General features: G+C 40.1%; 1 protein-coding gene across 1 annotated transcript in view; it reads left to right on the plus strand.

Moving 5' to 3' along the window:
• ADAMTS5 (ADAM metallopeptidase with thrombospondin type 1 motif, 5) overlaps positions 1-17,489 on the plus strand; it is a 73,730-nt gene that overhangs the window by 28,078 nt on the left and 28,163 nt on the right. The window contains exon 3 of the mRNA XM_006896026.1: positions 16,821-16,988. Within this exon, the coding sequence (XP_006896088.1) occupies positions 16,821-16,988 (168 nt within the window). The remainder of the gene's footprint in view (positions 1-16,820; positions 16,989-17,489) is intronic.

The raw sequence follows: 17,489 nt of genomic DNA on the forward strand, positions 1-17,489 counted from the left end.
GAAAGCATCCTTGATTATAGCAACTCGAGGTTCTCTGCGCTCCAGTGCAATTTTCAGAGTCTCTTCTGACATCCATTTTGGTCTTTTCTTCCTCTTCCATCTTTGCAATGACCGTTTGCACTCTTCCTGGATGATACCCTTGATATCCTCCCACAACTCATCTGGCCTTTGTTCATTACATTGGGCAAATTTTTTGCAAAAGCCTCCTTTAAAGTTTTGAAAAGCAAAGATGTGACTTTAATATCTAAGATACACCTGAGTCAAGTCAGTTTTTCCAGTCTCCTTAAATGCATGAGAAAAATAGGCAATGACAAAAGAAACACAGAAGAATTGTTGTCTTTGAATTTCAGTGTTGGTAATTATTGAAAATATCATTAACTGTCAGAAAAACAAACAAATCAGAACAAGGAGAAATGCAAATAGATTCTCCTGAAAAGTGAACTGACACACTTTGACTCCCTTCCTCTCCACATGTCGTGAGGAAAACTATGGCATGTTAGTTTATTTGAACGACTGACCTTTCTGTTAGTAGTATACTAACTTTTTATGCAGTATACCACCAGAGGGTACATATCTCTAAGTCTCACTATCCTCACTACCATCAAGTTTATTCTGAATAGGGTTGTCAAGACTGTAAATTTTAATGGAAGCTGTCTGCCTTAACTTTTTCCTTTGAAGCAGCTGGTAGAACAAAACTGCTTGCCTTTGATTAACAGTGCAACACTTAATGTACTAAGCCACCAAGGCCCCATGGCATCCTCTCATATACTCTCTCACTTACACACACTCCACACTCTTTATTCTCTCTTTATTTGTAGATATGTGCGTACATACATATGTGTGTATACACATATGTATCGTGAGCTCTGGTGGCCAAATAGTAAGGCACTATACTGCCAACCTGAAGATATATGGTTCAGATCCCTCAGTTACTTCAAGGGAAATGGATAGGCAATCTCCTTCCATGAAATTTACTGCCTCTGAAAACTCTGTGGAGATACTTGGTTCTGCCTCAAGAGCACATTACAACAACATATGCATATATACATGTCTCCGTGATATGGAGGAATATTATATGAAGGCCACTATTTTATCTCTTTGCTGTACTATGGTGGCTTGATTGTTTCTGTGATGCTGAAAGCTGTACTACAGAGGTCTTTCAAAGTAGAGCACAGTCACCCATGGTAGGCTGGAGTCAGTGGAGTCTTTAGACTAGATGAACTAAGACACAGGACTGGCCATTCATTTCTGAGTAATAATAGTACCTCTAGAATTCTATTAGTAGCACCAGACTATTGTCAGTTATAGGGCTAAACGGTGAGCATCTCAGACTTGAAGACACTCAAAATATGGCTGGCAAAGAGCCTCCTTAGAGTAGAATCTACCTTAATGAGAAGAATGGGACATAGCTAGGATAGATGAGTAAATGGCAGAGAGTGTGAGGTTCGTACAGAGTCTGGCAAGAGTAGAAAATAAAATCTTTTCTTAATGGTATACAAATAATGAACATATTTTTGTAAAAAAAATTTTTAGGATGTACAATAGTGAAGTCTGATTCTTTGCTATATAATTACATGTGTTCCTTTAATTTCGTGGTTGGATCATCTGTTTACTTCTTTAGAATTCTCTAGAATTCATGCTCCAAAGAAACACTGCCTCCTCTAATTTCCCAATTTATATTACATATGGCCTAGTTTGAGAAATTTGAGATCTTCAAGTAGGGAAATATGGATTCAATTCCCCTTTCCTAAAAGAATCTGGATTTCATTCACTTCATTCATTTTCTAATTGCTTTATTGTTTTTTAATTATTTCTTCTGCCTAAGAGTTATGAGCACGTGTTACACAGTATGAGCCTTACACAACGTGGAGAAAATGCCCTTACAAAAGATTTCCTAGTCAGCTGTTTATTATTACGAGAGTCTCGCCACTGCAGCTGGTATCGCAGGTAGTGCAGTGCGATGACCAGTTTCCAGGGCTTCAGTTTTTGTGGGCTTGTGTGCAGCCAATACCTTGAGCCAGCCATGCTCAGTATTCTACTTTACTCCATTCTTATTATGTAGTGTCCTTTTCCTTTTTACTAGACAAAGAGCTCTCTCTCATGATGCACAGCATTATGTGGTGTGATGCCAACCGAAGTTTAGCAGCCAAATCCCCCAGTAGTTCCCAGAAAGAAAGATGGGTCATCTCCTCACTTAGAGATTTACATGCTCACTAAACCTGGTGGGGGTTGCTGTGAGTTGGAATCAACTCCATGGTTTCTTGTTAATTTGGTTTTTGTGAGACCTTTGCTGTTTTCCATACGTGGAAGTGCAGTGAAGGATAAAATCCACATGTGGTGATGTATATGGCATTTTATAACCCTATTTGTACCACAGAATGGTAACCTTGTTTTTACTACTGCTTGAGCCTCTTTTCAAAATGGGTGCTTTTGGTCCATACAAACAGACAATATAAATGAAGTTACTGAACTCAAAGCATAAACTGTGGAGCCTGCTCATACTTTTTCAAATTTGTTTTTACTGTAAGCAGAAAAAGGACACATTTAATAAAAAATATTATTTTTTTAAATTGACTGAAGAGGTTCTTATGGGAGTACCCTATCTCATTATTTGTGTATAACCAGTCAATTGCCTTCCAGTCAGTCTTGAGCCATAATAAGTGGCCTTCTTTGTGTTAAAGTAGGAAATGAGTGACCTTCAGAGTGTTCAAGTAGGACTGTGATCCTAAGAGTTTTAATGGTTCGATCCTTCAGAAGTTGATGGCTAGCTCTTCCTTCTGAGTTGCTTCTAGGTGACCTCAAACTGCCAACTTCTCTGTTAGCAACCCAACATGATAGCCATTTGTACCCTTGATGTACTTGGTTTCAATGCATGGTGGCTTAAGATATAACCTTAGCTATATTTCACTCATAAACTAATTGGATAAAAATATTTTTTAAATCTCCATCCAAGCCTGCACTTAGAATTAAAGCATATATAAGTAGAGAAAGAAATACAAAATCTCTAACTTGGACCTTTTCTGGAGTGGCATCCACTTCATAAATAACATGCCTCCAGAAACTCTATGAACTTTGATAAATGTTGATAGTTGTAGCGGGGCTTCAGGCCTTTTGTTCATAGGGTTGCTATGAGTCGTGCTCAACTCAATGGCAATCAGCATCAACAACAACAATTAAAAATACCTATGAAGTGGATTGATTCAGTGACTGGGGTAATCGGGATGGGTGTGTCCGAGGCAGTGCGATTGGTACAGGATACAACAGGGTTTAGGACTGTTGTACATAGGGTCGGTATGTACTCGACGGCACGTAACAACAACAAGTATTAAGGAGCTGTTTTGGCATAGTGGGCTATGTGTTAAGCTGTTAATTGAAAGATCAGGGGTTCGAATATATGATTGGTTCCACAAGAGAAAGATGGGCAGTGTTCTACCCTAAGGATTTACAGTCTCAGACACTCAGTAAAGAGTTGTGATGAGGCTGAATCAATTCAGAGACAGTGGGCTTGAGTTAAAATCAGAACTAGACGGGTTACATAAACAACTCTGAAAGTTTACTCTCTTTTGAAGTATAAGAGCATAACTGGCATACTTCTCTTTTTCTGCTAATTCTTCTTCAGAAAGAGCTAGGATCTACAAAATATTTAACTGATGCCTTTGAAGGCTTCTGAGATAATGCTTGAATGAATATAAACTGTGCGGTAAACAATCATGATTTAATTACCTTCCCTCTTGCTCTACTGTGTACTTATTCAAACTACAAAAGTTCACTGTCAAGTCATAGATGCTCCCTTTGTTGAGTTTCTGAGGCTATGAATTGCACAGGAGGAAATTGCCCATCTTTCCCTGGAAGAGCCTCTGGTGAATTTGAACCACCAGAGACATGCACAGCCTTTGAGTTAGCAACACAACTCTATGGATTATGGCACCAGAGCTCCCTGAGTGCTTATAAGTATTAACTAAATTCTTAGGACACTTCAGAAAATTGCAGTGAAATATTAAGAGCCCTACTTCCACCCTGGTGCCTTCGGTGGAGTGTCGTTACAGCTACTTTCCAATCCAAATGCAAGCATACAGGAAGTGTTCAATTCCATTTCAATTAACAACCCAAGCTTTTATTTTTAACTTGTCAAGTGTCTGTTATTGTCACTTCATAATGATGATTTTACTTGCTGAGGACAGAATTCTTGGAAACAATAGTTTTACTGATGTTGAACCAGCTAGTTATATGCCAGGGGGAACAATACAGTCTTACTCAGTCTAATGAAATCTGTAATTTATAAACATAGCGAAGCTTTCCTTTAGAGTGGTTAACTATAAAATGTACTAAGTGTATCTCTGCATTATGGCAGAGTCTGAAGTGCTTCCTCAGCTAAATTCAGATTTTAGGGGGTGGAGGGAGCAGAAATCAATGCCAAATATTCAGCCCGAGTCTTAGGAAGTGGGTGAGACACAACAACATGGCTGCCTGCACTTGGCTGTGGCTGGAGGGTGTTCTCTGGTTGTGCTGATCTGTGTGTGACTGGGCTTCCATGGATGATTAGATTAAACAAGGCCATGTTTTGAAAAGCTGCAGAGGCCTGGAAACTCCAGAGACCAAAGCCAAGTGCCCAGAATCAGATGTCAGGCCTAGCTGTGAGATGTGAAGTGAGAAGGAAACTGGGATTAAACGTGGTATTTGCTCCCCAAACCTTTGCTTTAATCAACCCCAACTGAGCATTTTCCCTGTCCCCTTTGGAGCGGTGCCACTTTATGTCTCTCTTGGCCCCCAGATGAAATGTGCGAATATTATTATGCCCTGTGCCACAAAGAAACTTATTTTTATCATCATCTTTTTGGAAATCAAACCCTAATTAATCTTTTTTTTTTTTTACAAGAGGCCTGTAGATTGTCTGCCAGATTGAGAGGAGATCCAGCAAGTTGATGTTGGCATCAACAGTAAATATAGTACATAGTTACTGTGTGATTTTTGGTTCTGATGCCTCAGCAATGAGCTTTATAGATCAATCTAATGCAACGATTTGTATTTGAAAATACGCCCATGACCCAACTACTGAAGGTGAAACTTCCCTTCTTGGAGGATTCTAGATTCTTGTCCTCATGTGAAGTGTTGACTCACTTTTCAATCCCTGGCAAGACCTTCTTGCACCTCAGTGATCCCAGCTGGGAAATTAGGTGAAAGAAAAACATGACTTCACTGAGACACAGATGCTTCATCTGAGTAGTTGCCTCCCAAGTAAACACATTACGGAGCTGCTCGGGACTTTTCTTTTTTAGGATCTGGTGCTATGTCCTCTAGCCTCATTGGTCAGTATGGAGTCAGGAGACAAGATCATGAAATTCTGTTTAATTTGCAGACCAAAGTTTAGAAAAACAACCAATTTCCTCCCTGATGCTCATGTTATAAAGTTGTCCCTATACCTTGTTGTCATTGAGTCAATTCCATTCTGACTCAGAGAAACCAGTTATGTCTGTGTTCAATAGGAACCTGGACAAACATTTTTCTTGAAAGGCACGTATCTTCACCCAGAAGTACACAAGTTTTTCTTAAATTAGACTCACTCATGAATTTTAGAAGGCAAAGCAGCACCAAATCTGCTGCAGTCAAGTCAATTTGGATCCATCAGGTTTTGGATGCTGTAAGTCTTAACTGGAGGAAATTGCCCATCTTTCTCCCTTGTAGTGGCTGTTGGCTTTACCAATGAATTTGTTAGCAGTCCCACTCTTTTTTAATGCTAATGAGTTTTTATTTGGTTGTTATGTACCCTTAAGTTGAAACTGATTTGTAGCTAACTCTCCAGCAGGTTGTTTTTGCTGTTGTTTTGTGGTGGTGTTTTTTTTAAATTTTTTATATTACTCTGATTTATTTACAAAGTTTGAATACATTGTTTTTCCCAAAAGATCCTTCCCATTTCCTTCACCCCATCCATCCATGGAATTGTGCAACGCTATGATTAATACCCTACCCCCCCATCCTCACCCCTCTATTTCTACCCGACCCCCCATCCTCATCCTTCTGTTTCCACACACCCCCTGCCTTAGATCCTCATGTTCATTCTACAATAATGGTTTTATATAGTATTTGTACTTGTGGGACTGAGTTAGTTCACTCAGCATAATGTTCTCCAGTCTCTCCCAAGTCAGGTATTAATTTATAAAATCATTGCTCCTGCGTGCTGCATAGTATTCCATTGTGTGAATGTACCATAATGTCTCAATCCACTTGTTTGTGGTTGGAGCAGTCCAACTCTTAATGCACTACACTACCAAGACTTTATTTAAGAAGGCAGTATAGTCTTTAAATCTTAAAAATTGTGATTACTAAAGATTTTATTATGAAAGCGTAAGGTAAAAAAGGTGCAGAGAACCAGATGAAGTGAAAAAAAAGAGTTTATTAGTGGCTCTTGGGCAGATTTACTGTCTGAGGCCAGAGAAAGGCAGGATCAGGCAGCAAAGTCACAAGTGAGAAAATTACAGGGTAAACTTTATAGGTAGGGGTTGGGGGTAGGGTGATCAGCCAATGGCCAGTTCTCCATGGAGACAGCTGATTGGATGCCCTTTGTTAGCTCCTAACTAGGGACCTGCTCAGTCATGCAAAATGTGGTTGGTGGTCGTGCTTCTTTCTGATTGGCCTTAGTCATCTTACACCAGGTAGACTGGAATGTCTCTCAGAAGGTGTGGTCAGCCTGGAATGTTTCCCAGCCCCCAGGTGGCCTTTCAAAAAGATGTTATTAATAATGTCACTGATAGAGTAAAACTTTGTCAGATAACAGTTTGAATCACTATTTCTCATTTCTGATGAAGGCTTAGTGGTTTATTCAATCAATTGGGAGTTACACTGTTAACCTAAAGGCTACCAGTTTGAATCCAACAGCAACTCCAAGGAAGAGAGACAATCTCCTCTTGTGTGATTCCAGCCTCTGCAAACCTTCTGGAAGGCCAGTTACGAGTTGGTTAAAACTCAGTGTTGTTGTTTGTTGTTATGTGCCATCGAGTCACCTGCAACTCATAATGACCCTATGTACAACAGCCAACAGTCCTAAACCCTGCTCTATCCTGTGCTAATCTTATTGTCCCTGACACACCTACCCCCATTACCCCAGTATCAATTACCCCAGAATCAAACCATTTTATCAAGGGTCTTCCTCTCTTGCACTGTCCCTCCACACTCCCAGCATGATGTCCCTCTCCAAGGACTGGTCCCTCCTTGCAACATGTCCAAACTATGTCAGACAAAGTTTCAGAATCCTTGCCTCCAAGAAGCAGCCTGGTCTCACCCTCTGTAGGATAAAACTGTTTGTTCTGCTAGCAGTCCATGGTATATTCAATACTCTTCTCTAGCACCACAGCTCAAAGGCCTCAATTCTCCTTCCGTCATCCCTAGTCATTGTCCAGCTTTCTAATGCATAGCAAGTAATTGCAAAGACTATGGCCTGAAGCAAGTGCACCTTAGTCTCCAGACTGACATCGTTGCTCTTCAGTCTTTGGAGAAGTCTCTGACAGCAGACTTTCCCAATGCAATTCATCTTTTAATTTCCTGGCTGCTGGTACCAAGAGTGTAAAACTCAATGGGAGTAAGTTTATGAAACTTATGAAATTGAGAACCCCCCAGTAGTGGGACTCTGGATCAAATGCTTAGAGTTTAATGAATTAACCCATTGCTGTCAACCCACCCTATGAACTCTGGTGAGGCAGTGGTTAAGGAGCTCAGCTTCTGAAGGGTTCACAATTTAAACCCATCAACCTTTATTGAGAGAAGAGATGTGACATTCTGCTTCCATAAAGATTTAAAGCCTTAGAAACCCTGTAATGTTTTTCTACTCTGTTATTTAAAACCCTTATGAATTCCTATCAGTTATAGAATTTGCTTGGACATAAATTACTGTTACATTTACACAGTTCGGATGCAGTCTTTTCTGTGTTATTTTGTGAGATGGGAACTTCTTAAATTGTTTTGTTTATGACCATTATTTGATATCTATTATAGATCAGTATTTAAAGCATTTACAACCCACGCTGTGTCCTTTGTTAATTCATTTGCAAACAGCAAAATGCATCACTTGGCAGTATTTGCTGTCTTTTACGGTGGTCTGTGCTTTTCCTATATTGTTTTCTTTGGTTCCGTTTATAAATGTAGACACCAGTTACTAGCACATCCATTACCCAAGTGTCATTAGTCTTTATCTGCCTCAAGATTTAGGGGAGAATTGTCAGTAAATAACTAAAGATTTGCTAAGAAAGATAGTCTTATAAGCACATAGCTTAGTATAGTTAAAATAAACAAGTGGTTTATCAATATTTGACATGTCTGCTGATTGTGAAAAACCAAAACCCAGTTGTACTTAAATGGATTCTTATGCACAGGGCCAGGTATATACCAGAACAGAACTGGGGCCCCTAGATGTTTTTGTTAGAGGCAATATAACATATTGTACTGCTTATGTAATGAAAAACTTGTCAATCAAAGAGATGAGGATGTTCAGATCAGGAGGACAGTAAACCATGAGTTCCTCTCCCCTTGTTATTGTTGGGTGCCATCAAGTTTCCTTTGACTCATAGCAATCCTGTGCACAATACTCTGGACCCTGCCCTGTCCTGAGCCAGTCTCACCATCTCTGACACACCTACCCTTATTACCCCAGTTACTGTGTCAATCCATCTCATACGGGGTCTTCCTCTCCTGCACTGTCCCTCCACCCTTCCAGGCATGATGCCCTTATTCAAGGACTGGTCCTTGCTGGCCATGTGCCCAAAATATGTCAGACAGAATGCTCCAGGGAGTTTTCAGTGGCTGATTTTTCAGACTTTACCAGGCCTTTCTTCCAGTGTATCACCGAGTGGACTCCACCTCCACCTTTTCATTCCTACTGATTATTGGTGGTTTTAAAGGCAACTGCTGTTGCTTCACTAAAGCAAAACTTACTTTAGTGGATGACACTGACAAAGAATTGTAACCCCTAAATTCATCCCTGCCTTATCTCTACCATGGACAGATTTCATTTCCAGTTTTACTAAGGAAGCTTTGGTGAATGTCCTCAAGTATCTCTTTTCCTTTGAAAACTGCTTTGCATCCTCTTCATCTTTCTTTGTTAGACTTTGACCTGAGGAAAAAATGTCTCTCTACCTTTATAAGTGTGAGTATGGTCTTGATCCAGGTTTCTGGATTCCGTTTCAACTGTGTCCTCCAACACTTAATCCATCAACTAACTCTGTTATTCTGAAAATTCTTCATATGACAAAACCAACAAAAGATATTATGAGAGTTTGTAACATTTTCTGGAATATTTATTATAGTCTTCACTTGTTATTTAAATTCTGGAGCTGTCTAAATCCTAGCCACAGTACTCCACACACATCCTTTCTGTCAGAGAATTGCTTCACCTCCACTCCACAGCTGTCAATTTAAGCATTGCTGTGTGTGATTTCTGAATGAACTCTCCCGGAAAAGGCAGGTGTCTCACAGCTCAAGGCTATTCCAGGCCATCAGCAGCCTCAGGTTCAGTTCTGATTCCCGTTAATATACCTACAAGAAATGCACAGCTGCCAGTTGTGAACCTACAATGTTTGTAGATTGCAGATTTTTTTTCTCCCTGGAAGTCTTTTACAGTGCAGTGGTAATGCGACAGTCCCTCTGGAACATAGTTGTGGTTGGATCCCCTCAGGCAGTTTTTTATTCTTAGTGACCCCATGTGACAGAGTAGAACTGCCCCGTAACCTTGAAAGAAATGCAGCCAGGATGGTTTTTAGAAGGTAGGTTGGTGAAAATTCTGTCTCCTGTAATTTTGATATGTTATCAAGAGGGTTCAGTTCCTGGAATAAGTCACCATGCTTGGTAAAGCAGAAGGTCGGTGAAAAAGAGAAAAACTCTGAACAAGAGGGATTAATGTAATGGCTGTAACAGTGAGCTCAAACACAGCAATGATTCTGAAAATGATGTAGGACCAGGGAGTGTTTTGTTCTTTTGCACAAAGGGTTGCTATAAATCCTAATAGATTCAGTGTCACCTAAAAGCAATAGTCTTAGAAGAAGCCCTGTTTGCATCAATGGTTAAAGCTTTTGGCTGCTAATGGAAAGGTTTTGGTTGAATTCACCAGCTTCTCCACAGATGTGAAAAAAAATGTGCCAGTCTGCTTCTGTAAAGATTACAACTTTGGCATCCCTATGGGAGAATGCAAGTCTGTCCTCTATGAGAGCTGTAAGTGGAAATTGCCATGATGGCAGTGGCTTTGTAATCTTTCCTGGAGCAGATTGGTCTGTCTTAAATGCCTCCTGTAACCGTTGGATGAATTCAAACCACTAACCTTTCAATTAGCATTTAGGCACTTAATCATTATGCCACCAGAGATCCTTCTCCTTAGAATGACTTTCACTTTTACATGTGATTTGCCACTTCTGTGCTCAAGGATACTAGTAAATTTGAGACTACTGGTGTTAGATGTGTGAGCATAATTCACGTTTAGAAATCCCTCTTCTCTTGCTGCTTACAACCTTGGTATGTGTGTCACGTCTTTCTTGAAGTGTGTCCAAACATTCCTCATGCCGATCTTCCATTTCAATTGCCATCCAGTCCTTGAAGGGAAGTCACATGGACCTCCACTGTGCCCTGGCTCCAGCTCCTGTGGTATCGGCTCCCTGTTTCTTTGGGTGATCAAATGTTCTTCATTTTAACCCAGGACCCTCATTCCCCTTCACGGTGAGCAGGAAGATATTCCTGATGGAAGACAGAACTTTGTTCTGACCCCGAAACAGCCTGTTTCAGCCAGTTGATAATCTGTTGCAGCTGACTTTTGGAGACCTTACAAAATTCACATCTCTTTTTAGCTCTTGCTGAGTTACAGAGAAGATTTATTCATTCTCAGAATTACAGCCTTATTAGTGTGACTTCTCTCTTCTTCTTTGTAGTTGTTAGAAACATAGACATCAGAATATAGACCAATTCAGCAGTTTCTACGTATGCAGTTCGGTGGTCTTGACTATATCTTCAAGCTATGTAACCATTCTCCTTGTCTTTTCTGCATTTTTCCTACCCAAGTAATGTAAACCCTTTGCTGCCTAAATTTCTATAGAGATTTAGCATAATTCAGTGAGGTTTACATCTGGAAATGCCTCTTTTCTAGCTGATTTTTTCTCTTAGTACATATTTCAAGTCTTGGAGTTAATATCAATGTAATCCCATAAAGATTAGGAGAGCGCAATACTCACAATATTTCCTAGAGAGCTCTTCAATTAAACAAATTACATTTACATTATATTGATCCAGTACCAAACCCAAACCCTCTATTGACAAGTCAATTTCCAATCATAGTGACCCTAGGTGGTGATTGTTGTTATGTGTCATTGAGTTGCTTGAGATTCATAGCAGCCCTATGTAAAACAGCCCTGAAACCTGTTCTGTCCTGTGCCAGCTTTACTGTCTCTGACACACCTACCCTCATTACCCTAGTCACTGTATGAATTTATCTCATCAATGGTCTCCCTCTCTTTCTCCATCCCTCCACTCTTCCAAGCATGATGTCTCTTCATGATGTCCTCCTTGGAACATGCCCAGAGTATGTCAATGAAGCCTCAGAATCCTTGCCTCCAAGGAGCCTGGCTTCACTGTCTCTAAGATAAATCTGTTTGTTCTCCTGGCAGTCCATGGTATATTCAACACTCTGCTCCAGCACCACAGCTCAAAGGCATCAATTTTCTATCATCCCTAGTCATTGTCCAGCTCTCTGATGCATAGCAAGCAATTGTGAAGACTATGGCCTGTATCAGGCGCACTTTAGTCTCCAGACTGATGTTGTTGCTCTTCAGTACTCTGAAGAGGTTCCTGACAGCTGACTTTCCCAATTCAATTTGTCTCTTGATTCCTGGCTGCTGGTACTAAGAGTGACCCTATAGAGAGGTTAAACTGTTTCTAAGGCTGTAAATATTTGCAGGAGAACTACCTCATTTTTCTCTCATGAAGCAGCTAGTGAATTTGAGCTGCTGACTCTGAAACAGCCTCAATGAATTATGCTAAAGCTCTGTAGTGGATTTGGTTAGGAGCCAAGTGCTTTAACTACAATGTCACCTGGGCTTCTTGCGTTGTACTGATAAGTTAGTAAATTTATAAAGCATAAATCTGCAATATTATGTCATATACAAGCCAAGAGATCCATAAAGTCATGCCAAAATATTTTAGATTGAATCACTTTGCTTATGTTCTTGAGATCTTTCAAAACCAAAAGCGGAAAAGAAAAAGCAAAAAAGGAGGTACTCTCCTGGGCCTTTCAAAGCAAATTTGGTGTTTGTCAGATGGCCTGTATTTTAAATCAGAAATCTGAAATCTTCAATGAAGTGAAAATTCCCTGATGCAGTAATAGAAATTAACATAGAAAGTATTATTTAGTTGTATAACTTTGGAGGAAAAAGAAGATTATTCTGTTAAATAAGCATGAATACTTTATGAAATAAAATGCAAAAAACGGACCCTTGTTTATATATCTATATAAAGCTTGAATTCAAAGAAAGCATGTTGCAGAGGTTGCTTTGGACCACTTTCTCTCTCTCCACTTGGAGAGAAAACTCAGCTATAAAATCCTTCTCTAAGTTGCACAGCGACAGCTGATAAAGGTGAAAGGGAAAGTGCAGAGTGCAACTTCAACACATGTTATTGCCTTAAGTAATTTTAAGCAATTTTGACTAAAATAAGATTGAAAAATCTACTTTCTTTTGAGATGTTGCTTCCTGGGAAAATTTAACATACTACTCAAAACTTGGAGCTCTGGTGGCCTAGTAGTAAAAAACTGTGCTGCAATTCCCAAGGCACACAGTTCTAATCCACAAGCTGCGCATTGGAGAAGGATGACTAATCTCTTCCCATGCAATCTCTGAAAACCTGCTGGAGGGCCAGCTGTGGGTCAGTTCTGACATACTGACACACAACAACAACAAAACAACTCAAAAATTAATGAATTAACTTTTGAGCCTTCAACATGAATTAACATCTTAACATGAAGAAAAGAAGAAAACAAAAGAAATCCTCACCACTAGGTCAACAATGTTATCGTATCTGGAGCCACATTTAACATCCTTGGTACAGCCATCAGGACATTAAGAGACTTACTACGTTGGAAGAGTCTGCAGTCTGGGTCCTTTCCAAATTATTGAGGCGTTATGATGCCAGTTTTAAAACTAAGGTGTGCCTGATCAAAGCCACCGTATTTCCAGGTACCTGCTGTGCATCTAGGAACTGGACAGTGAATAAAAATGATGAGAGAAGAATTGATGCATTTGAGTTGTGTTGAAGAAGAGTGCTGAATATCCCATGGACTCCCAAAAGAACAAACAGGTCTTTGAAAAAGTACAATTAGAGTGGTTCTTGGAGGCAAGGATGGTGAAGCTTCATCTCGTGTTTTGGTAATGTTGTTAGAAGAGGCTCTCCTTGGAACGGGACATCATGTTTGGAAAGGTGGAAGGTCAACAAAAGAGGGAAGACCCTCTATTAATAAACTGTCTGCAGCAGTGGGCTCAAATGTGTCAGGAATGATAAAGGTGATGCCAGATAGGACAAGATTGAGATCTGTTGTTCATAGGGTCTCTATGAGTCGTACTCAACAGCACCTAACAATAACAATAACGTAAAAATTAAGTAAGCCCCTGCAAATCTTTCTTAAGTACTTTGTTTGAGATATACTTCATCCTTTTTGGAGCCCCTGGGTGAAACAAATGATTAAGTGCTTGACTGCTAACTGAAAGGTTGGCAATTCACGTTCACCCAGATGTACCTCAGCAGGAAAGCCTGCCAACCTGGTTAGAAAGTTACTAAACACCAATGGGGACTCAGTGATACTTAGACCCATAGGGTTACCATGAGCCAGAGCAATAGATTCCTTTGGTTTTATAGACTATAATGCACATTCTAAGCTACTGACCAGACAAAATGTGAATGGTGGTAGGAGGGGTTCCCAAACAAACTAGCAAGTCTAGTAAATAATATCCAAGTTTTTAAAAGACAAAAACAGCTATATAAATATCATAAAAATGTGGAGCCCTTGGTTAAGTCACTGAATCCTAACCGCTTTATTTCAGCTACAACAGCAAGCAGCTGCTCAGTGGGCAGTTTTGTTATGAGGTGTTGGTGATTTAACAAGTTGGCTGAAGGCATTGGAATGGAGCCTGAAAGATTTCAGTCAAGTTTTGTCCATGAACTCTGCACAATGGCCAGTTTTCCAGATTTGGGCATTCAAGAACCAAAAGAGGATGCAACAATCTTTTTGCTGTAGTGTTTTCAACAGTCCCTTCAGTGGTTTGTGTACCACTCTTTAAAACGTTAGAAAAATACTGTAACTGTGGTTGTTAATTGCCTTGAAGTTGGCTTCCAGTTCATGATGGTGACATACATGATAGGAATGAGCCACTGTTTTCTTAATTGGCTGATTTTTAGAGGCAGCTTACTAGATCTTTCTTCCTGCACTGGAAGTCTCCGTGGATGCCTGTTCAACATCACAGCAACACCTGGGAACCTCCAGTGACAGACAGGTGGGGCCTGTGCTCAGGCTGCTTTGGTCAGGAATTAAGCCTGATCTCCCCCATGGAAGGTATGAGTTCTACCACTGAGTTACCTGTACCCTCTGGCAAAAAAATTCTACTAGGGTGATTTGTTGTCTGCTTTTCAGAGTTTCTAAACACCACTGTGCAGAATTTCTTTTTAAAACAGCAATTTTTTATGTATTGAGCAGTGTCCTTTTATTTTATTCTTAAACTGAGAATTCATTTCACATAATAAAAACTGACCACATGGGATTATAGGAATGTGATTATGTGCTCTGAAATAATATCTAGCTTGGCAAAATGAAAAGGGCATCGGTCTGGAATTCTGGAGCACCTGGTTGGATAATGAAGCATAAATACCCCTTGCCCAAGTGGTCTGGACATATATCCCCAGTGTTGGCTTCGTCTTTGAGTTTTAACACCTCATCATGGGTATTTTAGATAATTTTAATTAACAGTACACATGATTCCAAAATATGCCATTTACTTTTGATATAATAAACATTTGTTGCTCACTAAGTCATTCAAATAAATGAAAAAGTGAGGCAGCCTTACATTTGTTACTAATATTAGTTCTTTCTTTTCTGTCCCAAGTTATTGCTTATGTAGCTACCTAACTGATTGTTGTTGTTGTTGTTACGTGCCGTCGAATTGCAGGCGACTCATAGCGACCCTATGAAGGAGAGTCCTCAGTACTTTGATGTCTCTTATCCTCTCTCCAGACCTAATTGATTAGACAAGAGAACTGAAGTCACTATCCTTCAAATAAGGGGCATTAGCTATTTATTGATAGAAGTCTTGCTTTTAATATGAGAGATTCAGGTTGAATTCCTGACCAGTGTTTCTCATCTATACCTGGCAGCTGTCTGTCAAAGGAGGTGTGCTTCTTACTCTGGTGCTGAGGAAGTTTAAATGGGGATTCCAGGGGTAGATTGACTAAGAACAAACCCTGGTGATCTACTTCCAAAATTCACCAAATGAAAACTCTGTAAATTACAGTCGTATATGCAACTGGTTATGGAGATGGCACGGGACCAGGCAGTGGTCCATTCAGTTTTACGTGAGGTACCATGAGTCTGAGGCTGACTTTACAGCAGCTAACAACGACAACCACTTATTAAGTGTTTACAGTTTATAGGGTAGACCTTATGCTAAATACAGAGATTTCTAGGACACCTCTTGTCACAACAGTTAAGTCTTCCATTATTACCCTAAAGATTGGTGGTTCCAACTTGCCTACGAACTCTCAAAGAGACCTAACAGTTTGCTCTGGTAAAGATTTGTTGTTTTGTTGTTAAGTGCTGTCTAGTCAGCACTATTTGTCTAGTCAACTATGATTCATAGTGACACTATGAACAGCAGATTAAACGTTGTTTTTAAAGATTGCAGGCAAGAAAATTCTACTCTGTCACATGGAGTCATTGAGTCAGAAGCAACTTGACAGCACTGAATAACACAGAGGTTTCAACAATGGACAGCAAGAGATACTCTTGGCTTGCATGGATCTTGTCGTGGCTTAGAGACAGCTAAGAACTAGATAATTAGAATAATATGCAGTGTGGGCTCTAATATATCCCAGAGTTGCCTCATAAATTCTAGATTCTAAATAAGGACTTTGACTAGGGAGGACAGAAGGAGAATTGATGCCTTTGAGATGTGGTGCTGGAGAAGAGTATTGAATGTACCATGGACTGCCAAGAAAACAAACAGATTCATCCTAGAGAGGGTTAAACCAGGCTACTCCTTGGAGGCAAGGTTTCTGGGGCTTTGTCTGACATACTTTGGACATGTAAGGAGAGACAGGTCTTTGGAGAGGGACATCATGCTAGGTAGAGTAGAAGGACAGCGCAGGAGGGGAAGACCCTCTATGAGGTGGATTGATTCAGTGACTGAGGTAATTGGGATGGTTGTGTCAGAGGCAATGCGATTGGCACAAGATAGAGCAGGGTTTAGGGCTGTTGTACATAGGGTCGCTATGAGTCGCAAACGACTCGACGGCACATAACAACAACAACAAATAAGGACTTGTTCCTGTATGCTCTTAACCATGTGAGCAAGATAATTACAAGAACATTCACCCCTTACTTTTAGTTTTTATCTAGATGTTTCTCAAAAGCAGCTGTTATACTAACTACATATATGACTTTAATTTCACCAGGCTTCCAGTTTCTGGGAGAGAAATCTGTCAAAATAAACAGACTTTGGGAGGGCAGGGGTGAGAATTAAGTACTAGCATAATTTTCAGGGAAAATTAAAAATGCAAACTCACTCATGTTCATGCTTCCTATCTTTTCTCCTCAGGGCATCTACTTGGCCTCTCCCATGATGATTCCAAATTCTGTGAAGAGAACTTTGGTTCCACAGAAGATAAACGTTTAATGTCTTCCATCCTAACCAGCATTGATGCATCCAAGCCTTGGTCCAAATGCACATCAGCCACCATCACTGAATTCCTGGATGATGGCCATGGTATGTATCATTGAGGACAGCATAAGTTCCTAAACAAATCCTGGGATTATTACCAGTTTTGCTTCATTATGTCCTCATAATGTTCCATTTAACCTCTAAGACATTGGCTGTTTAGGTAGTGCCAGAAAAAGAAGTAGCAGGACTGTGTCTAATGGTGTGTAATACCAGCGTCTTTGGTGGCATTATAACTATGGTATTTTTGCTTTTCAATTGAAAAGTTCAAAAGAGAAATAGTGTGGGAGACCACACAGAATGCTTAGCCAGTGCCCTGAAAGCCTGGCTTTTATTTCCTCCTTCACCACCAGCTTCCTGTGAGAACCTTGGCAGACATGTTGGTTTTCCTGCTATTAATATGACTCTCGGGATTGTTATATGCCTATTATAGGGGTGTGGTAAAGATGTAGGTGACAATTCTGTCAGGTACTATATATGCATGACAGCCTAAAGCTAGGAAAAGAAGCCTTCTCTAGATTGGCAAGGGCTTTCCTGATGGCAGGTTCC

Source organism: Elephantulus edwardii, unplaced genomic scaffold (assembly GCF_000299155.1).
Source record: "Elephantulus edwardii isolate Elephantulus edwardi_28Jun2011 unplaced genomic scaffold, EleEdw1.0 scaffold00180, whole genome shotgun sequence".
NCBI lineage: Eukaryota > Metazoa > Chordata > Mammalia > Macroscelidea > Macroscelididae > Elephantulus > Elephantulus edwardii.